The sequence below is a fragment of the Haplochromis burtoni genome, unplaced genomic scaffold (genome assembly GCF_018398535.1).
Source record: "Haplochromis burtoni strain Fernald_Lab_line unplaced genomic scaffold, NCSU_Asbu1 Contig_138, whole genome shotgun sequence".
NCBI lineage: Eukaryota > Metazoa > Chordata > Actinopteri > Cichliformes > Cichlidae > Haplochromis > Haplochromis burtoni.
Window position 1 is genome coordinate 463,842 of NW_024582499.1, and position 17,711 is coordinate 481,552.

The window sequence follows — 17,711 nt, forward strand, 5'->3', positions numbered from 1 at the left end:
AGATAACTCTTTATTGTCATTGCACAGTCATACATAGTAGAATGGTACAATGAAATTGGAAAACTGTCCCACGTCAGCAATACGTACAACACAACATGACACGACACAACATGACACCGTAACTTAACTTAGTGTCCTGGGTGTGTACAGTCCCGTACAAAGCTGCGTGCCCTCTTGAGACAGCGAGTGTTGTACAGGTCCTTCAGAGAGGGAAGAGGATGTCCGGTGATTTTTTGGGCCATATTAATGACCCTCTGAAGTGCAAAGGTGAAAAAATCTAATATATAAACAAAATTAAGAAAAATTCCTTCCTTTTCTGGGACTGATCTTTTAATTGACTGAAGTTAAAAACATGGCCTGTGGTCTGACTAATCAATATTTTAAAATCCTTTTGATAATCACGGATACAGCGTTCTCCAGGTTAAAGAGGAGAGGGACCACATAGGTTATTAGAGTCCATTTTTTCCTTTGGTATGGGTAATATGCACCTCTGTGAAGGCACCATTAATGCTGAATGTTAGTAAAATAACAAAAAACAAAAATGCGTGTTCCAAACTGGCCCAACTGTCCTCCAGACCCAATGAAGACATTTACTACATTATGAAATATGGCAAAAATGTTAAGCAGCTGTAATATCCCAACCATTTAAACCATTGTGATGACCTAAAGATCATGTTAGAATAAAAACAAAACCCCAAAAACAAAACAATAAAGTCCAGTATTTTCAAAGGTGTAATATTGTCTTTTAATGATTTCTAAATTATTCCATCCTATTTTTAGTTTTTTTTAGTTTTTTTTAAGTCAGCTGTAATTTAGGCCTCATGACATGAAAGTACTTTCATTTTGACTAAAGATCAGTAAGGATTATGAGAAAACATTTTTGCCATGGGACCCTTGGTTCATGCAGGTCTTTATCCAGTCACAGGCCAATGAAAACAAAAAAAAACAATACAATTAATGTGAATCTGATATACTTCAGACATAGTTGTTTGCATTTATATTATTTAAATAAATATTTTTTTAAATACAAGTTCCACATGTAAATAATTACCTGTGGAAATAGAACAACAGAGCAGGCTCTTGTCCTTGTTTTGAAGCAGGCCTGATTTTTATGGACAGTGTCTCCCTCTGTTGGATAGACTAAGGAACTACTAATTAAGTGAGCGTTTAATCTGTCTCCTACATATTTTATATGTATATCGTATTTGATACAAATAAAATGTAACATGCTACAAAACATGGTGGTCTAAATTTAAGTTAATTTTTTTTCAGAGATTAAAATCTCATGTGCAGAGACTACACACAGATCGTAGTATTTCATTAATTCGTGGCTTATGTGCGTACACCTCCAACAATATGTTGTTATGAGGCTCATGTGTACCAAAAAATAAAATAAAAATTTACACAATAAATGGTGAATTTGAAAAACATTCAAATTAATTGAAATGCAATTAATTATCACGTTAAAAAGCAATGTAAGCTACTAAAGGAATTTACTGGAATTATTGCATGGTATTTTTCATTCAACAAAAGATGTAATATCACGTGAGGTACAAAAAGATAATAATTATAAATTCATTAAATGATTACTATAGAACAATAAAGTGACGCAACGATAGGTCACGTGCCTCAGCCCTTCCGGCTCCGTGTCCAATCATATTTCAAGATGAGCTGGCACTAAAATACCCGGAAGTGCTTACAGCAGGAGGCTAAACTAGCAGCTAACAGCAGAGTCAGTGGAGAATTGAAGCTCCTGGAAGTGCAGTGCGGACGCATCTCCTCCCCTGTGTGCGGTGCTTGTTAAGGTGAGTCCCACCTGTTCACTAACAATCAGCACCCCGATTCTTTCCAGCTTACCGAGGCTAACTGCTCCTAGCAGCAACCAACAGTTAGCTTCAGCGAGTGGCGCGAAATAAGTGACTTGTTTTTGGAAACAATCGCTTGGAATAGATGTGAATTTGAAACAGAATGCTCGGTTTTCCAGAAAATAGACTGAACCTTCAGTAATAACCTGGGTAATTCTAAAAGAAAACGTAACTAGTAAGGGGAAACTAGCTAGCATGCTAGTTCGCTAATGTAAAAAAACAAAACAAGTTTAATTACTTCCCAGCACATAGTTCATTTTATGGACTTTAGTTCCAGCAGATACACAGACCTGCAAATTTATCTGCTCACTGGAGAGTCTGCAAATTGGGAAGATGTGAAATGAGTGCTGGTAGGAGAGTAAAGTTTTTAGGTCAGACAGCTGAGAGTGTCGCAGCTGGTAAAATGTACTGCCAGTGAATCTTTGTGGTTTGGTTTGTTGGCTGAAGTGAGCTGTAACAGGGAGCACAGTGTTGTGGGATCGATGAGGGGCGTTATCAGTGTTTTAATGTGTAAGGAGGCGTGATGCTGCGCTGTGTTTCTGCAGTTTTTGCGGAGCCGCAATGACACAGCTGTTCTGAGCTGCCATATCTGAAGCAAAGCAAACCCCTCACGAGTGCTCACACTGCACACAGCCAAAGAAAACACTCAAATGCTTTATTCAGATTTTGTTTTAGCTTTTGTGTTTTTCACTTATTGTTGTTAGGGATCGTCTACAAAGACGTCAATCTCAGAATAAGGAGAAGCCTCCGGCCTCCACCCATCGGGTTGCTCTAAAGTGGGCTGTGTTGCTTTTCAGTTTTGTGGAAGAAGTAAATGAGTTTATTAGATTTAATCTTAGAACAGGATTAGGAGTGCATTTTTAGAAAAATGTCATTAAGCTTCGCTGAAAGAAGCCATACACTGAAAATCCACTTTCATGGGGTTGTAACATTTTTATAAAGTATGATCTGTGAAAATCTGGCTTCCACAACATTTTTTCTTATTTTAAAATTTCATGCAGAACTATGTGAAAGTCTTGAGCCACTCCTCGCTTCTTTTTCTTTAGTTTCCAAAGAGTCAGACTTTTTCAAAGTGGTGTTAAAGTAATAGTTTTCCAATCTTTCAAATGTTTTTCTTTGGATGTTTGTTCTGCCTTTTCACTCATTTTCAGTCCAGTCCATGCTCCATTTTCAAATAATTTTATTTTGGCTTTCTAACCTGTGAACTATTCATTATAAAAAGGCACCTAATTCAAGGGGTGAGCCAGTGTTGTGGCTACACGTGGCTGACAGTTCAGTTTTATTTTATTTATATAGTGCCAAATAACAAAAACTGTTGCCTTAAGGTGCTTTATATTGTAAAATACATACCCTACAATAATACAAGAAAACAGAGGAAACCCCAAAAATCAAATGACAAGGTGCAGTGTGTCCTTAAAAAAATGTGAGGAAAATGGGCAAAGTGTCGTGCCTAAAAAGCTATGTCTACCAGGTGAATTCAGAAATGGTCTCAATGAAAGGCTGGTTGTCAAGAAGCCATTCTTCAGGAAGGGAAACTGGGAGAAAGGTCAGAGGCAGATTACACAAGAACTCCTATGGAGCAATGGATCCAGATATGAATTTTTTTTGTCTGGAGGTTGGGAGAGCAGTACAACAGTGAGTGTCTACAGCCAGCTGTGAGACACAGTGGAGACTGTCATAGTTTGGAGCGTTTCAGCCAGCAGTGTGTGGTTCACCACTGGATTCATTTTTCAGTAAGACAAAGATCTCAAACACACCGTCAATACAATAAAATGCATCTAAAAGTAAAAATAAAATAGATGTCAGTTACTGACATCTACACAGGCAATCACAAGAGACTCCACCCATCCTGCGTCTCACCTGTTTGGCCTGCCACCCTCAGGGTGAGGCTACAGGTCTATCCAGACTCGGGAACAGTTTCTTTCCACAAGCCATCATACTGAGCACAGATACACACACATGCCCCACCTCAAAACACAATCTCTCTCATGCATACAACGCATACACACAACAACATACATATTAGCACCCTTGCACATCTGTATAAACGTTTTGCATTTATGTTGTTTGTATTTTTATATTTGTTTCTATTGTTATTTGTTCTGAATTTAATGATTGACTCACAGGCGTGAATGTGAGTGCGAGTGGTTGTCTGTCTCTGTGTGTTTGCGATGGATGGATCTATTCTAAATGCTGCTCACAGGAAGTTGCTTCTGTATTTGTTGAATGTCTGATATTTAATGACAATAAAGGGATTTGGATTCTGATTGGCCTCCCTGGAAAGCAAACTTTAACATTATTGAAGTCTGAGATCATCTTCATAGAGAGTGGAACAAGGCAAGTTTATTTATATAGCGCAATTCAACAGCAAGGTGATTCAAAGTGCTTTACAGAGACATTAAAAAACAGAAACGAATAAAAAGCATGATTTAAAATGGAGGAGAAAAAAAGGAAGGAACAGTAGATAAAATCAGTAGTTAAATGTAAGTTTTGAAATTTAAGCTTAAAAGTAAAACACTGTGGATTTGGTGCTTTATTCAAATGCAGCTGAGAACAGGTGAGTCTTCAACCTGGATTTAAATAAACTGAGTGTTTCAGCTGATCTGAGGCTTTCTGGAAGTTTGTTCCCAGAAACCAGCTAACATCCAGAACAGAGCTTTGAATTTCCTGGAGAGTCATTCCTGAAGACCTGAATGACAAGAAAGCTGACTAGAGTTTAGGCTGTGTTCAATAATAAAGGCAGTTACAGCAAATATTGACTTTCAAGCTAATACAAATGTGTTTTTTGCCTTAATATACTTATGTTTGCATGTGTTTTGTATCTATAGTATTTCCAATTTTCCTAGTAAATTATAAAGAAAGACGGTTGGCTTCATACTTTTCGCCGGTACTGCTGCAAACCAGGAGGAGCTAAAATGCAATTGGTGCTAAGCAGAGGTGCTGTGAAACTGCCACTTTCAGTTTAACTGTTGGATTTAAAGTTTTGTTAGGGTCTGAGTTTTACGTGACAGAGCACACTGTTCCTGCCTCGGTCAGTTGGGTAGTTTGTGTGACTGGTATGTTATCACGTTAATTCTCAATCTGATGAAATGAATATATTAAACATCAGAGCAGCACATCAGCCAGAGGCAGCCAGAGCACTGATGGATGAAAGTGTCTGATAACTGGGTGGATTAAAGTCATACAGTTTGTTCTAATGTGCACTAACTGCTGGACGTTGTGAATGGCAATAAAGTAGTTATTCTGTTCTTCTGCTTATTGAGAACGATTAACTGTAGATGTCATGATCAAGTGCCATGCGATGGTGTTTTTGACATGTGAACCTGCTGTGTTTCCTGTTCAGAAGTCAGGATGAGTCTGCAGTGGACTGCGGTGGCCACCTTCCTCTACGCTGAGGTCTTCTTAGTTCTGCTGCTCTGCATTCCCTTCATCTCACCCAAGAGGTGGGTAACACCTGACTCACACACACCTGTCTTGGCATCAGGCTTTTTCCAGCTCAAATCTGATAGCGTTACCTTGGCTTAAGATATCTGCCAGTACAAACTACTGCCTGGAAAGGTCAGTAGTTTGTGGTAAACTAGCAGCTGGAAAGAAATTACTTTCAATCCATTTCACTTTTAAATGAGAGAGATTATCGTCTAAGCTGTCAGTCAGCTGGGTTTGACCGCAGTTTACAGTCAATAAAAACATTTGCAAACATACAAACAAGGTGTTGGCGCACCAGTGTGGAATATCTCCAAACTGCTGGCACTTTTTTGTTCCACCGAGTTTATGCTTGCCGTTGTTTGAGTTGATGTATCAGCTGGAGCTCAGAGTGCCACTTTACAGAGAGGGAAAGGTGATAAGGCTGTGGTGATTTCACAGATGCACATGACACAACCAGTAATGTCGGCTCATGTGTGCCGAGCTTTTGGGCTGGTAGGGGACCAGTTCTGATGCATGCATCCCTACACCGATCCTTTTGTAGTTTAGTACACCTTGAAAACAAAACAAAGTATCACAATCACAAGAAAGTACCTCTATAGAAATCAGGCATTTTAGCAACCCTGCTGATGGATGTGTCTTTCATGGGAAAAATTACAGACAATTAGACAATTCTGGATATTGAATGTTTTCTCTGTCTTGCTGAAAACTTCCCCAATCATGGATTTTCGATACTGTCACACGACAAACAGACGGCGAGATAAATCTTGGCCCATCTGGGTTTAAAGCAGCCAATGCAAAGCATTTACAACATTGTGTCCGTGTGCTGTTGGCTCCATGAGAGGAAGCTTTGGCCGTTAATTTTTAGCTGGAGAAGCGTGAAGCTCGCTGATGGAAGCAGCAGAGTTCAGTTTGTCCTCAAACAGAGCAGCTCTGTGTGACTGTGATCACATTAAAAGACCTGACTGCCGAATGATGAGCTCTGATTAACTCTGCACACACGGCACAGCGCTGATACGAGCTGAAATCCAACAAAGAAAAAAGTCAATAAAAGTAGAGAAGTTTTAGTGCTAGACCTCATAGAGGAGTTTTTAAATTATTTTATCTGACTAGATATCAAGAATTAAAAATAGCCTTTGTTTTGTTATTTTCATATGTGAAAGAAAGTTTATCATTTTTATCTGATTGACTGTTTGTAGCAATGGTGTAACCTAACATAGATAAATGCAATAACATGACCTCTGCTTATGTAGGCTTTGAGCAACAGTTGCGTTTGTTGGATGGTACATTAACCCAGAAACAACAAGGATAAGTAATATTGTTGTCTCTTTTAGTCAGTTTCACACCGCAATATCATTGTTCTTGATTCATGACTCCACAGATGGAAGCAGGAAAACAACAACTCAACTTACTTTACAGTTTTGTTCCTAACCATAATTACAATTTAATAAAACAAGGTGTCGACATGTTTTTTGTTTGTTTTTTAGACAACAAAAATAAAAATAAAACAAAATGAAATTTTACTTAAACTGTGTAAAATGAAAATGTGCAATTTTATATAATAGCAACGTGGTTATTCAGACTGAAACTTTGGTGTATCCCACTCCCTCATATGGAAAAAAACCCCAAAACTGAAACTGTTAAAAGTTCTAAAAGTACTAAGAACTGACTCTAGAAAATGGCTCAAACTAAAGCAAATTAAAAAAAAAAATTCTATATAATATAAACTAAATAAAAATAAATATAAAACTGTACTAACTATATTCTTAATAACCAGCTTCCTGCAGAGGTCACTGCACAGTTGAGCTCATGTCTGTTTTTGTTTGGCCCCTAGAGGGGGCTAGAGCTCCAGGTTTAGTTGCTGTGTTGTAAAACATTAAGATCACCATTCATTCGTCCATCCTTTCTCTTCTGCTCTCTTCCTTTTTTTTTTTCCCATCACTTCAAGCGTGCTAGGATCACTTTTGGCTCCCAAAAGATGCGATAAGATGGATTTTAATTATCCCAGAAGTTCAGTTCCTGTCCTGCAGAACCAGTAGTGTCCAACAAAACATTTAAAAATTAAATAATGGCTTCATAAAATAACAAAAAACTCATTCAGATTACTCCAAACAAAGAGTTAAAAAATAAACAAAGAAAAGAAAAGTGACTCTAATGTCTCTATAATGTAAAAATGTATAAAAGTGAACTTCTTGAAGTTGCCGACTGATTTGTGTTTTATTCTCCTGGTTGTTGTTTTTTTAGGTGGAACAGCATTTTCAAATCTCGCATCATAAAGGCCATCACTCTCTATGGAAACACCGCCTTCATGGTGGCCATCGCCATCCTCGTCTTTCTGCTTATCGGTACGTCTGCAGTGCTTTTGTTGATTGGTTGGGAGGTGGCCTTTAGCCAAAGTGTAGTCGATATTCTGCATTCTTCCTGTCTGTGGAGGACGCTGCTGTAGCTCCATTTCAATCAAGTTTGATGAAGCACGGGTAAACAACGGCACCATCAGTTCCTTACTTTGTAATAACAGCGTGTTCAGAGTCCAGCTGATGAAATGTTGCCAAACTCTTTATCAAAGGAGTGTTAGGCAGAAATAATGTGTGGCTTTTATAACATTTAAAACTAAATTAAAGTTCGGCATCAGTCTGTGATTTTGTAAAGCATCAAAGTAACTGCAAAATTTTCCCAGATACATAACATCTGTCGTAGTGGGATCGCAGATCACAGGGATTCGAGATGTTTCCATCTAAACATAGAAGCTACTCATTTGGTTGTGCAGAAAGACAGCTTTATTTTTTCATATGCTTAAATGTTGTTTAGGAAGTACAACTGTAATTACATGTTGTATTGTGACAGTATATCCAGTACTTCTTTACTTACTTTGCTCAGTAGCCACATTTATCCGCCCAGGTTTACCACACATCGTGATTTGAACTAGCTTCTAACATAAACCAGGTTTTTCCTGCCAACGGCCTCACAGAGAGTTTACTTAGAGCAAGAGGTTTTCTACTAATAATAATTATTTTAAGCAGTTGTTTAAGTTCGGGTTTTAAAAACATCAACCATTAACAGTTCAGTACCTGTGCCAGAAATCAGTTCTGTTGTGTGCGTGTGTGGTAGGACAGAGTTTGCTCCCCGTAAGCACCGACTTTGTACCTCAGCCAGCAGGGAAGCAGCAGAGCTACAGTGCAGCTACAAAATAAGTTTACTGTGAATTAAAGATGCAGAAAGGTGACGTTTCCGTGTGTTTCCTGTACAGATGCTTTCCGTGAGGTGAGGAAGTACAGTGTGACGGAGAAGGTGGATCTGGCAAACCACCCGACAGCCATCGAGCACATCCACATGAAGCTGTTCAGAGCACAGAGGAACGAGTACATTGCTGGCTTCGCCCTGCTGCTCTGCCTGTAAGCCACACACACACCCCTCACCTCAAGCTGTTTAAGTTTTAGGATCAGCCACAGTAGCCTCACTTCACTGGAAAGACTTTAAACCGAGGATACAGCTGTTAGCTTTTGTGCTAACAATCGGATAGTTGCTCAGAGAACGACTTAAACGGTCGAACTAGATCGGCTTCATAGATCGGCACATCGCCACTAATATCTGATCGAACTTTCTGGATCAGGATGGGAACGATACATGATGCTGCCTCGTGCATCTGGACTACTCGACCTCATGGAGTCTAAATTCTGTTTGTGTGTCATTATAGCCAGACCGACTCTCCTCCATGGGCTGTCGTTACAGATCTGAGCTCTGTGGGTTTTTTTGTTTTGTTTTGTATTTTTCGATTTCAATCACAAAAAAGGTGGTTTCATCTTCTTTGCCCTCCCACTCCCACTTAAGAGTCTCTTTATAAAGGGAAGGATAAGATAAGGTGCTGTAAACTAGTTCCTAGGCAGTGTCCCATCCAGGTAGTAACCAGGCCGAGCTCTGCTTAGACTCGGAGATCACAAAAGATCAGCTGTGTTCAGGGTTTTTAAAGAAGGTGCAACATTTCTGAACTGCGGCAATTTTTAAAATTAAAGACACGGTCTTCTTATTCCTTGTTTTTTGTTAGATCATTAAAAAAGTATTAATTAAATTAAAACATATTTCAAAAATAGATCCAAAATAAAACAAACAATGCAAATAAGCGTACCAAGTTTTAAAAGAGGCAAAGAGCTGCCTGATCCTGTGCTAAAATTGTCACAATACAGAAGTCTGTTTGTGTTGTTGGACACATGGCCACTTTTTGTGTTACAGACTTTGACTCTGTTGTAATTCAGCAGTAATAGTTTTCGTGTCTGCAGCACGTATGTTGTCCACATTCTCCACCAAAGTCTGTCATCCTGCTGTAAAAGAAACCAGAGCAGTGAAACCAGGAACTTTTTCTACACCCCTTCGCCATCCTGTTAACCATTTATCCAATTAAGTGTCACATGGGGGTGAAACTAGTGGTTTTTAATGCCTAAATCTAACAGTTTCAACACAATTAAAATCAGGAGCTGAAGTGTAAAATTGTTTCCAGCTGTGTGAGCGGTGAAATCATTCACCACAAACTCCGAAAAGAACTGCAAATTAAGAGATTTAATGCCATGAAGATTCCACAGACTCTTGTTGAGTTTCCTCCATTTTTGACACAGAGTGGATGCTGCACTGTAAGAGTGTTATTAGTAAGCCTTCATCATTGTTGGGACGACTTTATAGCCGACTTTCCCTTAAGGCTGATTGTTTGGGAGTGCTGAATCAGCCGAAGCCTCCACAGGAGCATGCAAACAGAGCGAAAGGGTCGTCAGTGCACTGAGGAGTGAGGAGACGACCACATATGGGAGTTAGGACCAGCGTGCAGCTGAACTTCTCTCTGAACTTCTGTCCTAAAGCGAGCTTGCAGTGGGATACTCAGTCGCACCAGAATAGACCCAACAGGCCGGCTGATCTAAACTCAGAGGAATTTAAAGTCGGGCGGAAAGAATGAGCAGCTGACCGTGTGTGTGTCTGTCAGTGTGTGTTTCCACTGTACAGTGTAAATCCCCATCCAGATTGGACAGAGACCTCACAGGTGCGAAGCAGCCTGATTGGCTGACCCACTCAGAGTCAGACGTGACTGAGTACAACTAACCTCAGACTTCAGCAACATGGCATGTTGTTACTGGTCTGACGGCTTGTTGTTGGGTTGAAAATCCATAAAGTTACCAGTGAAGTCCATCAAAGAAGAAGGCTTGTTTCATTCGCCATCCTCACATACTGACTTAAGAAGTCAGTATGTGAGGATGGCGAAATCTATAAATAGATTTCCCTTTTTACAGCAGGAAAAACTGAAATTACCCATTCCTTCATTCCTGAGGTGAAGTCCTCAGATCCATTGTCTTAGATCATTTCTGATATCGTGTCTTATTTGGACAGGGTGAGGAGGGAGGTGTATGATCTGCTGTGACCCCTAAAAAGAACAGCTGGAAGTAGTATTTACTTTTTGTATGTATCACAGTTATTGTCAATACCTGAAATTTGTCTGCTGTGTTCATCAGAAAGTTGCAAAACAAAGTGTGACTTGGAGACCAGCCTGTCTGAATCCTGAGTTTTCACAGTATTTGAATGCATATAAAGCCTGATCTGAATGCACTGATCTTACACTAAGACTACGTCTTTTTACGGGAGGGTAAAATACAGCAAGCTCTCAAATCAACACCCTGTAGATAATTTGAGAGATTTATATTAGTTTTGCAGCTTTACTTGAACCTTAGAGGGTCTTACTTACGACGCAGCAGTTTGTGAAATTTATGACATTTGCATGCGTATTTTATTGATAACAATTATTTGCTGACGGTTCAGTTTGAGTTGCTGCTGCTACAGTCAGCTGGCTTCTCGTGAGTGTTGTGTGAGATTTTATTTTGAATCTTTCTAAATATTTAGTTGAGCAGTCAGTGGTCATGTGACCCTGACGGATCTTGGTTGACCTACAGCTGGTGGGTCTAAGTGACAATAAATCAGGACAGATCAGTTTGGTGCAGTTTTGATTGCAGAGTTGTTCTGTGCCCCCTGGTCGCCTGCAGGGGGCAGCAGCACGTCCTTCTTGTTGCTGCTCTTCTGGGGTACTTTTTGGTGTGCAGCAGCTGCTGCTCTGTGACTCACTGTGGCAGCGCAGCATGTGATGTGACAGCTGCTGTAACGCAGATGCCAGGAGGAAGTTTAGACCGTGCCCTCCGCTGCCAGGCCGCTGTGATTGGGAACTCCAGCTCAAGAATTTCCAGCCTGAGCCAAGAAGAAGACTGTGGAAAGGCTGAAGCTCTGGCAGCTGCCTGGTCAGATTATTTCAGGCCTGTGAAGTAACTGACAGCCGTATTTGGAACAGACAGTCGCTCCTCCTAGAGACACTTGAGATGGAGAAATCTCTTTTATTCCTCGTGTAAACTACTCCACTTTTGGTCGCCTTGAAGCAGTTTACACACTGATCCAAACAGGCTGCTGTGGTGTTGCAGAAGATAAATCAGACTTACAACCTGATGTATCTATTAAACCGCTAAAGACACCAAACTTAAACCTAGCTATACACACACACACACACACACACACGCACACCCTCCTGCTGCAACAAATATGGCATCCAGCGACATGTGTGGAATAATCCACCGCTGTTCCTGACTAATGCACTGTTTTTTCAACATTTTCCGTGTTGTTATAGTAAACATTCAAGGCTGGGGAAAAAGCAGTGAGGGAATTTTAAACCATGAACAGTGATGTTGCTAAAACAATCACTTGGTGCCTTTGCAGAAGTAAAACATTGCTTATTAACTACTTAAGAAGTAATGTATCATCCTGCGTGTTCGAATACCTTTACAATACTCTGCACCATCCGCTGAGCTGTGGTGTTATTAACAGTTAACATATTTTTCAGCCTTACTTATGCTAACACAGCAGCACAGATCAATAAGGAGAACATACTTCTAGGTGTGGCTTTTCAGGCAAATTTTGTTTTCTCTCGTTGTTACAGTAGTGCATATTTGCCTCACCATAAATGCCCAGAGTCACCCAGTGTGATTCATCTTGAGCAAAACAAAGACTCTTTGGTCTAAGTGAATGTGTCCCGCTGAGTCTCTCACCTTGGTCCCCTTTCAGCACCATGTGATCAGGCTGTTGGTCTCCATTTGGCTACTTTGCAGATCTCCTCTATGAATCTGTCAGAAACCAACTGTTGCCCTTGCAGAGACAGCCTTTGTGGTTTAAATCACCTGCTAGTTTTGAGTGTAATTCTCTACCAGATGACCTCTCCAGCTCCTCTTCCAGCTGTTCTGTCCCCAGTTAATTGTATTTCATTTGAATTCTGTTGAAAAGTCAAGAAAATTCTTGTTGCGGATTTAAAAGATCATTAAGCCCCAGTGTGTTAGATTAATAACTGAAATTACAATATTTAGCACAATAATAATAATAATAATAATAGTAGGGCTGCCACGATTAGTCGACTAGTCATGACTATCAAAATCGTCGACGACTGATTTAATAGTCTGACGCGTCGTTTGAAGCTTTGTAAGATCCTGAAAGATGCAGGAATAAGTAGCAGGATTTAAGAGTGTAATAACGGACTGAAACAGAAGATGGCAGCACTGCATGTACAAGGATGCCAGCTGCCGTTAAACCCCGAAGAAGTAAGCTCTGTCCCAGAATTCATAGCGCGAGCCCAGCTCAGTTTCCAACAATGGCGGCAGCTAGTTAGTTTTACTCTTATTATTCTTTCTGGGTCACAAAATAAACGTTTAACGTGTTTTCAGGCGAGAATGTAGCTGTGTAAACCTCAAATATCTGCTCAGTTTATCAGGACACCATATTTTCAAAAGCGCTCCGACGTTTTCGGAGACGTCTGTTACCCACTAGCTCGATAGCTAGCCGGGGGCTAGGCTCACTAGAGCCGTGAGAACACCGGACTCCCGGCAAATCGTTTTCAAACCCACCGCCGTCTTTCGCTACTCAGGTTAAACATGATATACAGAGTCACTTAGATAACTTAAAAATGTTATTGTTTGGCTTTTTTTCAGTATTTTATTTGTTCCTGAGTAAATCGGCTGAGTTTATTAAACTCCACCGAAACAATCTGCACATTTAATTAAAATTTAATAAACTACCATCTTGTCTTTATTTTTAGTTAGCACCTTAAACACTTAAAGCTGTAAGCTAATGATAGTTATATAAGAGCAGATGCTGCTGGTGCAATAAGCTGTACGTTTTACGTCCAATGGATGATGATCTGATTAGTCGACTAATCACAAAAATAATCGGTGACTAGTCGACTATCAAAATAATCGTTTGTGGCAGCCCTAAATAATAGTGAGACTGTTTTTTGGGCATAATCGATCAGAGTGAATGTGTATTGGGTCACTTTTGCAGCTCACAGGAACTGGTCAGTGTGTATTTGACATTTTGTCAGCGCTGTGTGTTGCTGGGGAAGTTTTACACCCTGAAAATAGCTGCAGGTTGAGTGTGAGTCAAACTGCACAGACAGAACCTGCTGGTTTCTGCTGTTTGTCAGAATGTTCCTGAATGCATCACCAATGAGATATTTACAACTGGCACATGGCTTCAGCCTCACATGATGGTGAACCAGCAGCCACGAGGTAACTGCTCACCGAGGTGGTAAATTTACCCCCAGCAAGCTTCACATCTGCAGGTTTTTTACAGAGTGAAGTCAGCTTCAAATTTCAGCGTCCTGTTACTCATCTCTGCAGGAGAAGCCTGATTTTACATTCCTGTGTTTAATGTTTTATTCAAATAGGTTATTCATAACAAAAACACTGAAACTAGGCAAACTGTTGTGAAGACTTAAAAAAAAATGAATTAAAAGCAAAAGTAGAAAATACTATTTCAATTAAAATCAAATGCTAAACTGTCTGCTTGTTAACCTACTGTATGTGCACTAAAAGCATCTCAATACGTGTCATTTTGTCCACAACCAAAGATGGAGCAGGTGGGGATCTTTTCACATCAAAAGTCTCCGAGTCTGGAGTCTGATGTGAGCTGAGAGGAAACGCACGGTTCATACTTTCATTTTATTTTTCTGTCTGATAACTATGTTGGCAGAAGTGCTCTGAAACTTTCCAGCCCGCAAAGCTGCAGCTCAGTGATTCTCTCCCACAACTTACATGAATGGGGGCAGATATTCAGTGTACCTGCCCCTCCCTCCACCCACAGTGAGCTACAATTACATCACCGCCTGTCGACGCCACACACAGCACGAACGCCTCACACAGCACGCGGGGAAATGTCAGGGGTCACAGTGTGTTACTATACATGTATCCATGCGTGAAGCGACTCCTGACTTTGTGATGTCATAATCCCGGACCTCTTTACTGGGAACATGGTGATCCTGATCTGATGATTTCAAAATCTCTTTACTGCGTTGTTGTTTCTGTTCAGAAGCTGCGGTCAGATGACCTCATGCATGGTTTACTAACATTCAATCCTCTTTAAAAGATACCTGCAGATATACTAGGCAACTCTGTTTTTAAGTAATTCAACATTTATGTAATTTTTCTGTGGAAAATATAAATGAACCTCTGGAATCTGCTGCCCCTCTTTAGCAGGAATATCTTGTGGTAGATGTTTTGTAAAACAGATCACTAGTTTTGGATACTCGATGGCTGGAATTCACAAAATTCAAAGCTCGTTCATTTGGAAGATATTTAATGGTTCTCCTGTGGGTACTGCCCACTCTCCAGGATGTTTACTGATGAGTTTCAGGTGATGCTGAAACATTTATCAAATTAAAGGAGGCTGATAAGCAGTCTGTTTAGTGTGATCACACACTGATGTTTTGTCTGTTGCAGGTTGCTGCGTCGCCTGGCCACTCTGCTCTCCCAGCAGGCTTCACTCATGGCCTCCAACGAAGCCTTCAAGAAGCAGGCGGAGGGCGCCAGCAATGCCGCCAAGAAATACATGGAGGACAACGAGATGTTGCAAGAGGTGAAAAAAAAAAAACACGCACATAGAGTTTTGAGCTTTTCAAGTTCTGCTGGTAGAATTCTATAGGTCATGTCACATCACTAGGGATGGTAATCAGTAATTATTTTTCAGATGGTGCCCAAACCGGTACTTTTGAAACGGTGCCGGTGCTTAAACGGTGCTCAAACCGTGCTTAAAGAATGGAGAACACAAAATTGGTCCAAAAACCTCTCATGTTACAGCTTTTTTTTGTAAAAAGATAACAATGTTAGCCTTTTCTGCAGCTTGGGCATATATGGCATCACTCTTGGCTGGAAGCAGTGCTTAAACAATGGAAAAAACACAACTTTGTCCAAAACCTCTCATGTTACTGTTTTCCACTTTTTCTTTGGTCATTTTAGCCTTTTTGGCCAGGGTGAAGGGAGTATCTGCCATCAAACAAGAAGACAGCCGCATGTAACTATCGATGATGTTTGCTAGTTCACCTTACATGCATTAATGTAATAACGTGGTTAGCCTACTCAACGTAAATTACACACGAAACAACATTAAGCTACTCACGCAGAGAAGAACGGCTGCTGCTGCCATCATCATCCTCATCATTTCTGCTACACTGGCAGGGCTAGGGGCCAGGACTCTCCTCTTCGGGTTTTTGGGGGATGTTGCTAACTCCGGGTCCGATAACAGGCACCACACCCGCAGTAGATGTGCTCGGTGTGAGGTCTCGCAGCAAGCTATCAAATACGGCGCATTTCTCGGCTTTTAAAAAACGCTATGCGTCGCCAGGTGTTTCATCGGATTCGAGGTGTTACCTCCTTTGACAGTATCACAGTATCAGCTTAAAGCACTTGTTGCTGCTGAGTTTGCATTTTTGCTGTGAAGTACAGCCAGACTTTGACCGCTTCGCCTTGGGCATTTTTAATCTGTAGCTCTGCTCTAAAAGAACGTACGTACCTGGCCCCGCCTACTATCCTCGGAAACGTAAAATGATTGGCTAGAATCCAAAGTGTATCACAGCTCAGGAAAAAAAAGCACCGAAAAAAAGCACCGAAATGTGCGCTGCTTTTCGGTCTGGTTACTACCGTTTATGTCAGAACCATAATGGCACCGGATACCAGTACCCATCCCTACACTGCCGTCATGGTGATATTTGGTAAAAATGGTTTTGTTCTGTGGTTGAGGATTGGCTGTTTCTGGAAAAGATGTTTTTCATAATAAAACTCCATCCAGCTTCACTGTTCTGCAGAAACTCCAGACTGGAAGAAGCGGATTCCCGAGTTTCAGTCCTGAGTTTTGGAAGAACAGACACAGCATGCCAGGCACATTTTATAGAGCAAGATACTCTAAAAGCAACTACAACAATTAAAAAAAATTTGGGTGCCGCTCAGAGAGGGGAAAAGGCAGTATTTTTAGGTCTGTGTGATTGAGAGGCAGACCCCACAGGAGCCATAACTTAATAAAAATGACTCCTGGGTTTCTTGAAGTGGTTGCGGTGGAGCGTTTTTGTGCAGGAGACTGTTTGCTTCTCTTCTTTGGAGTTTAAACTTTGTCTTGTGAGCCAGTTATTGTTTTATACGGCTGAGAAGCTGCAGTTTGGCTTATCTCAGCTGCTTTTCCATTTTCCATCCCGGCCCTGACAGTTCGATTTTATCCTGCATGTTAGTTTTAATGTGTTCTTGCTCTAGTGCATCCTCTTTGTGCTGATTTCTCTAGTTGCACTCCTGTTTGATGCAAACACCACATGCTCATGACTGGAAGCGTCATCCTTCATCTGGAAATTGATTCAGCACATTCAGAGTTCAGTTTGTTGAGTCATCACGCCGATTTGTACAAGGCACCGAATCTCTTTGCTTTTCTGCACCAACATGACAGATTTGCTGCTGTAAATCTCAGAAATGAGCCCTGAATTTTTTGTTTTCTCCTTCCTGCTTCACAATAAGGCAAAACGTATCCCTGCAGGCATTATGGAATTTATTTCCTGCTAGTGTGTCCTTAGGCCTCTCGGGCCACAACCTCAGTGGATGTAACATTACAAGGCGAACTCCCAACTCTTGAGCCAATAAAAAGATAAAACCTGCAGGACATCAGAACTTGAGGCCTGGAGTCCCCGCACCCCTGCACTAACTGAACAGTAGAAAGTGACCACAGTTACTGTTAGCTGAGCACCCTCTAGTGTTCCTGTCTTGTAACTACATCTCAAACTAAACCTGTGATCAAAAATAAACATCTGATAGAAAAGAGACACTGCAAAAATGCTAAAAACATTTTCAGAGTCAACATTTCTGTCTTAGCAGCAGTTTTAGCAAAGACTTCGATAACCTCAGCTGTTCTGGGTTCGGGGCACAGAGCCTTCCAGCTTGTCCTGGGCCACCTCCGGCTGAACACGCCTAAAATGCCTCACTTAGTAGGCATCCTTGTCAGGTGACCAAGGAGCAGCAGATCTACTCTGAGCTCTTTACACTTTCTCTAGAGAGGAAACTGAAGGCCAGCAGCTGATGTTTTACTGAGAGAACCTGTATCCTGGAGCGATCG

General features: G+C 40.8%; 1 protein-coding gene across 1 annotated transcript in view; it reads left to right on the forward strand.

Moving 5' to 3' along the window:
* The first annotated feature begins 1,649 nt into the window (after nucleotides 1-1,649).
* The window catches only part of bcap31 (B cell receptor associated protein 31), a 24,950-nt gene continuing 8,888 nt past the window's right edge, over nucleotides 1,650-17,711 (forward strand). The window contains exons 1-5 of the mRNA XM_005931145.3: nucleotides 1,650-1,805; nucleotides 5,209-5,308; nucleotides 7,533-7,633; nucleotides 8,536-8,680; nucleotides 15,065-15,200. Coding sequence (XP_005931207.1) covers nucleotides 5,217-5,308; nucleotides 7,533-7,633; nucleotides 8,536-8,680; nucleotides 15,065-15,200 — 474 coding nt within the window. The 5' untranslated portion in view covers nucleotides 1,650-1,805; nucleotides 5,209-5,216. The remainder of the gene's footprint in view (nucleotides 1,806-5,208; nucleotides 5,309-7,532; nucleotides 7,634-8,535; nucleotides 8,681-15,064; nucleotides 15,201-17,711) is intronic.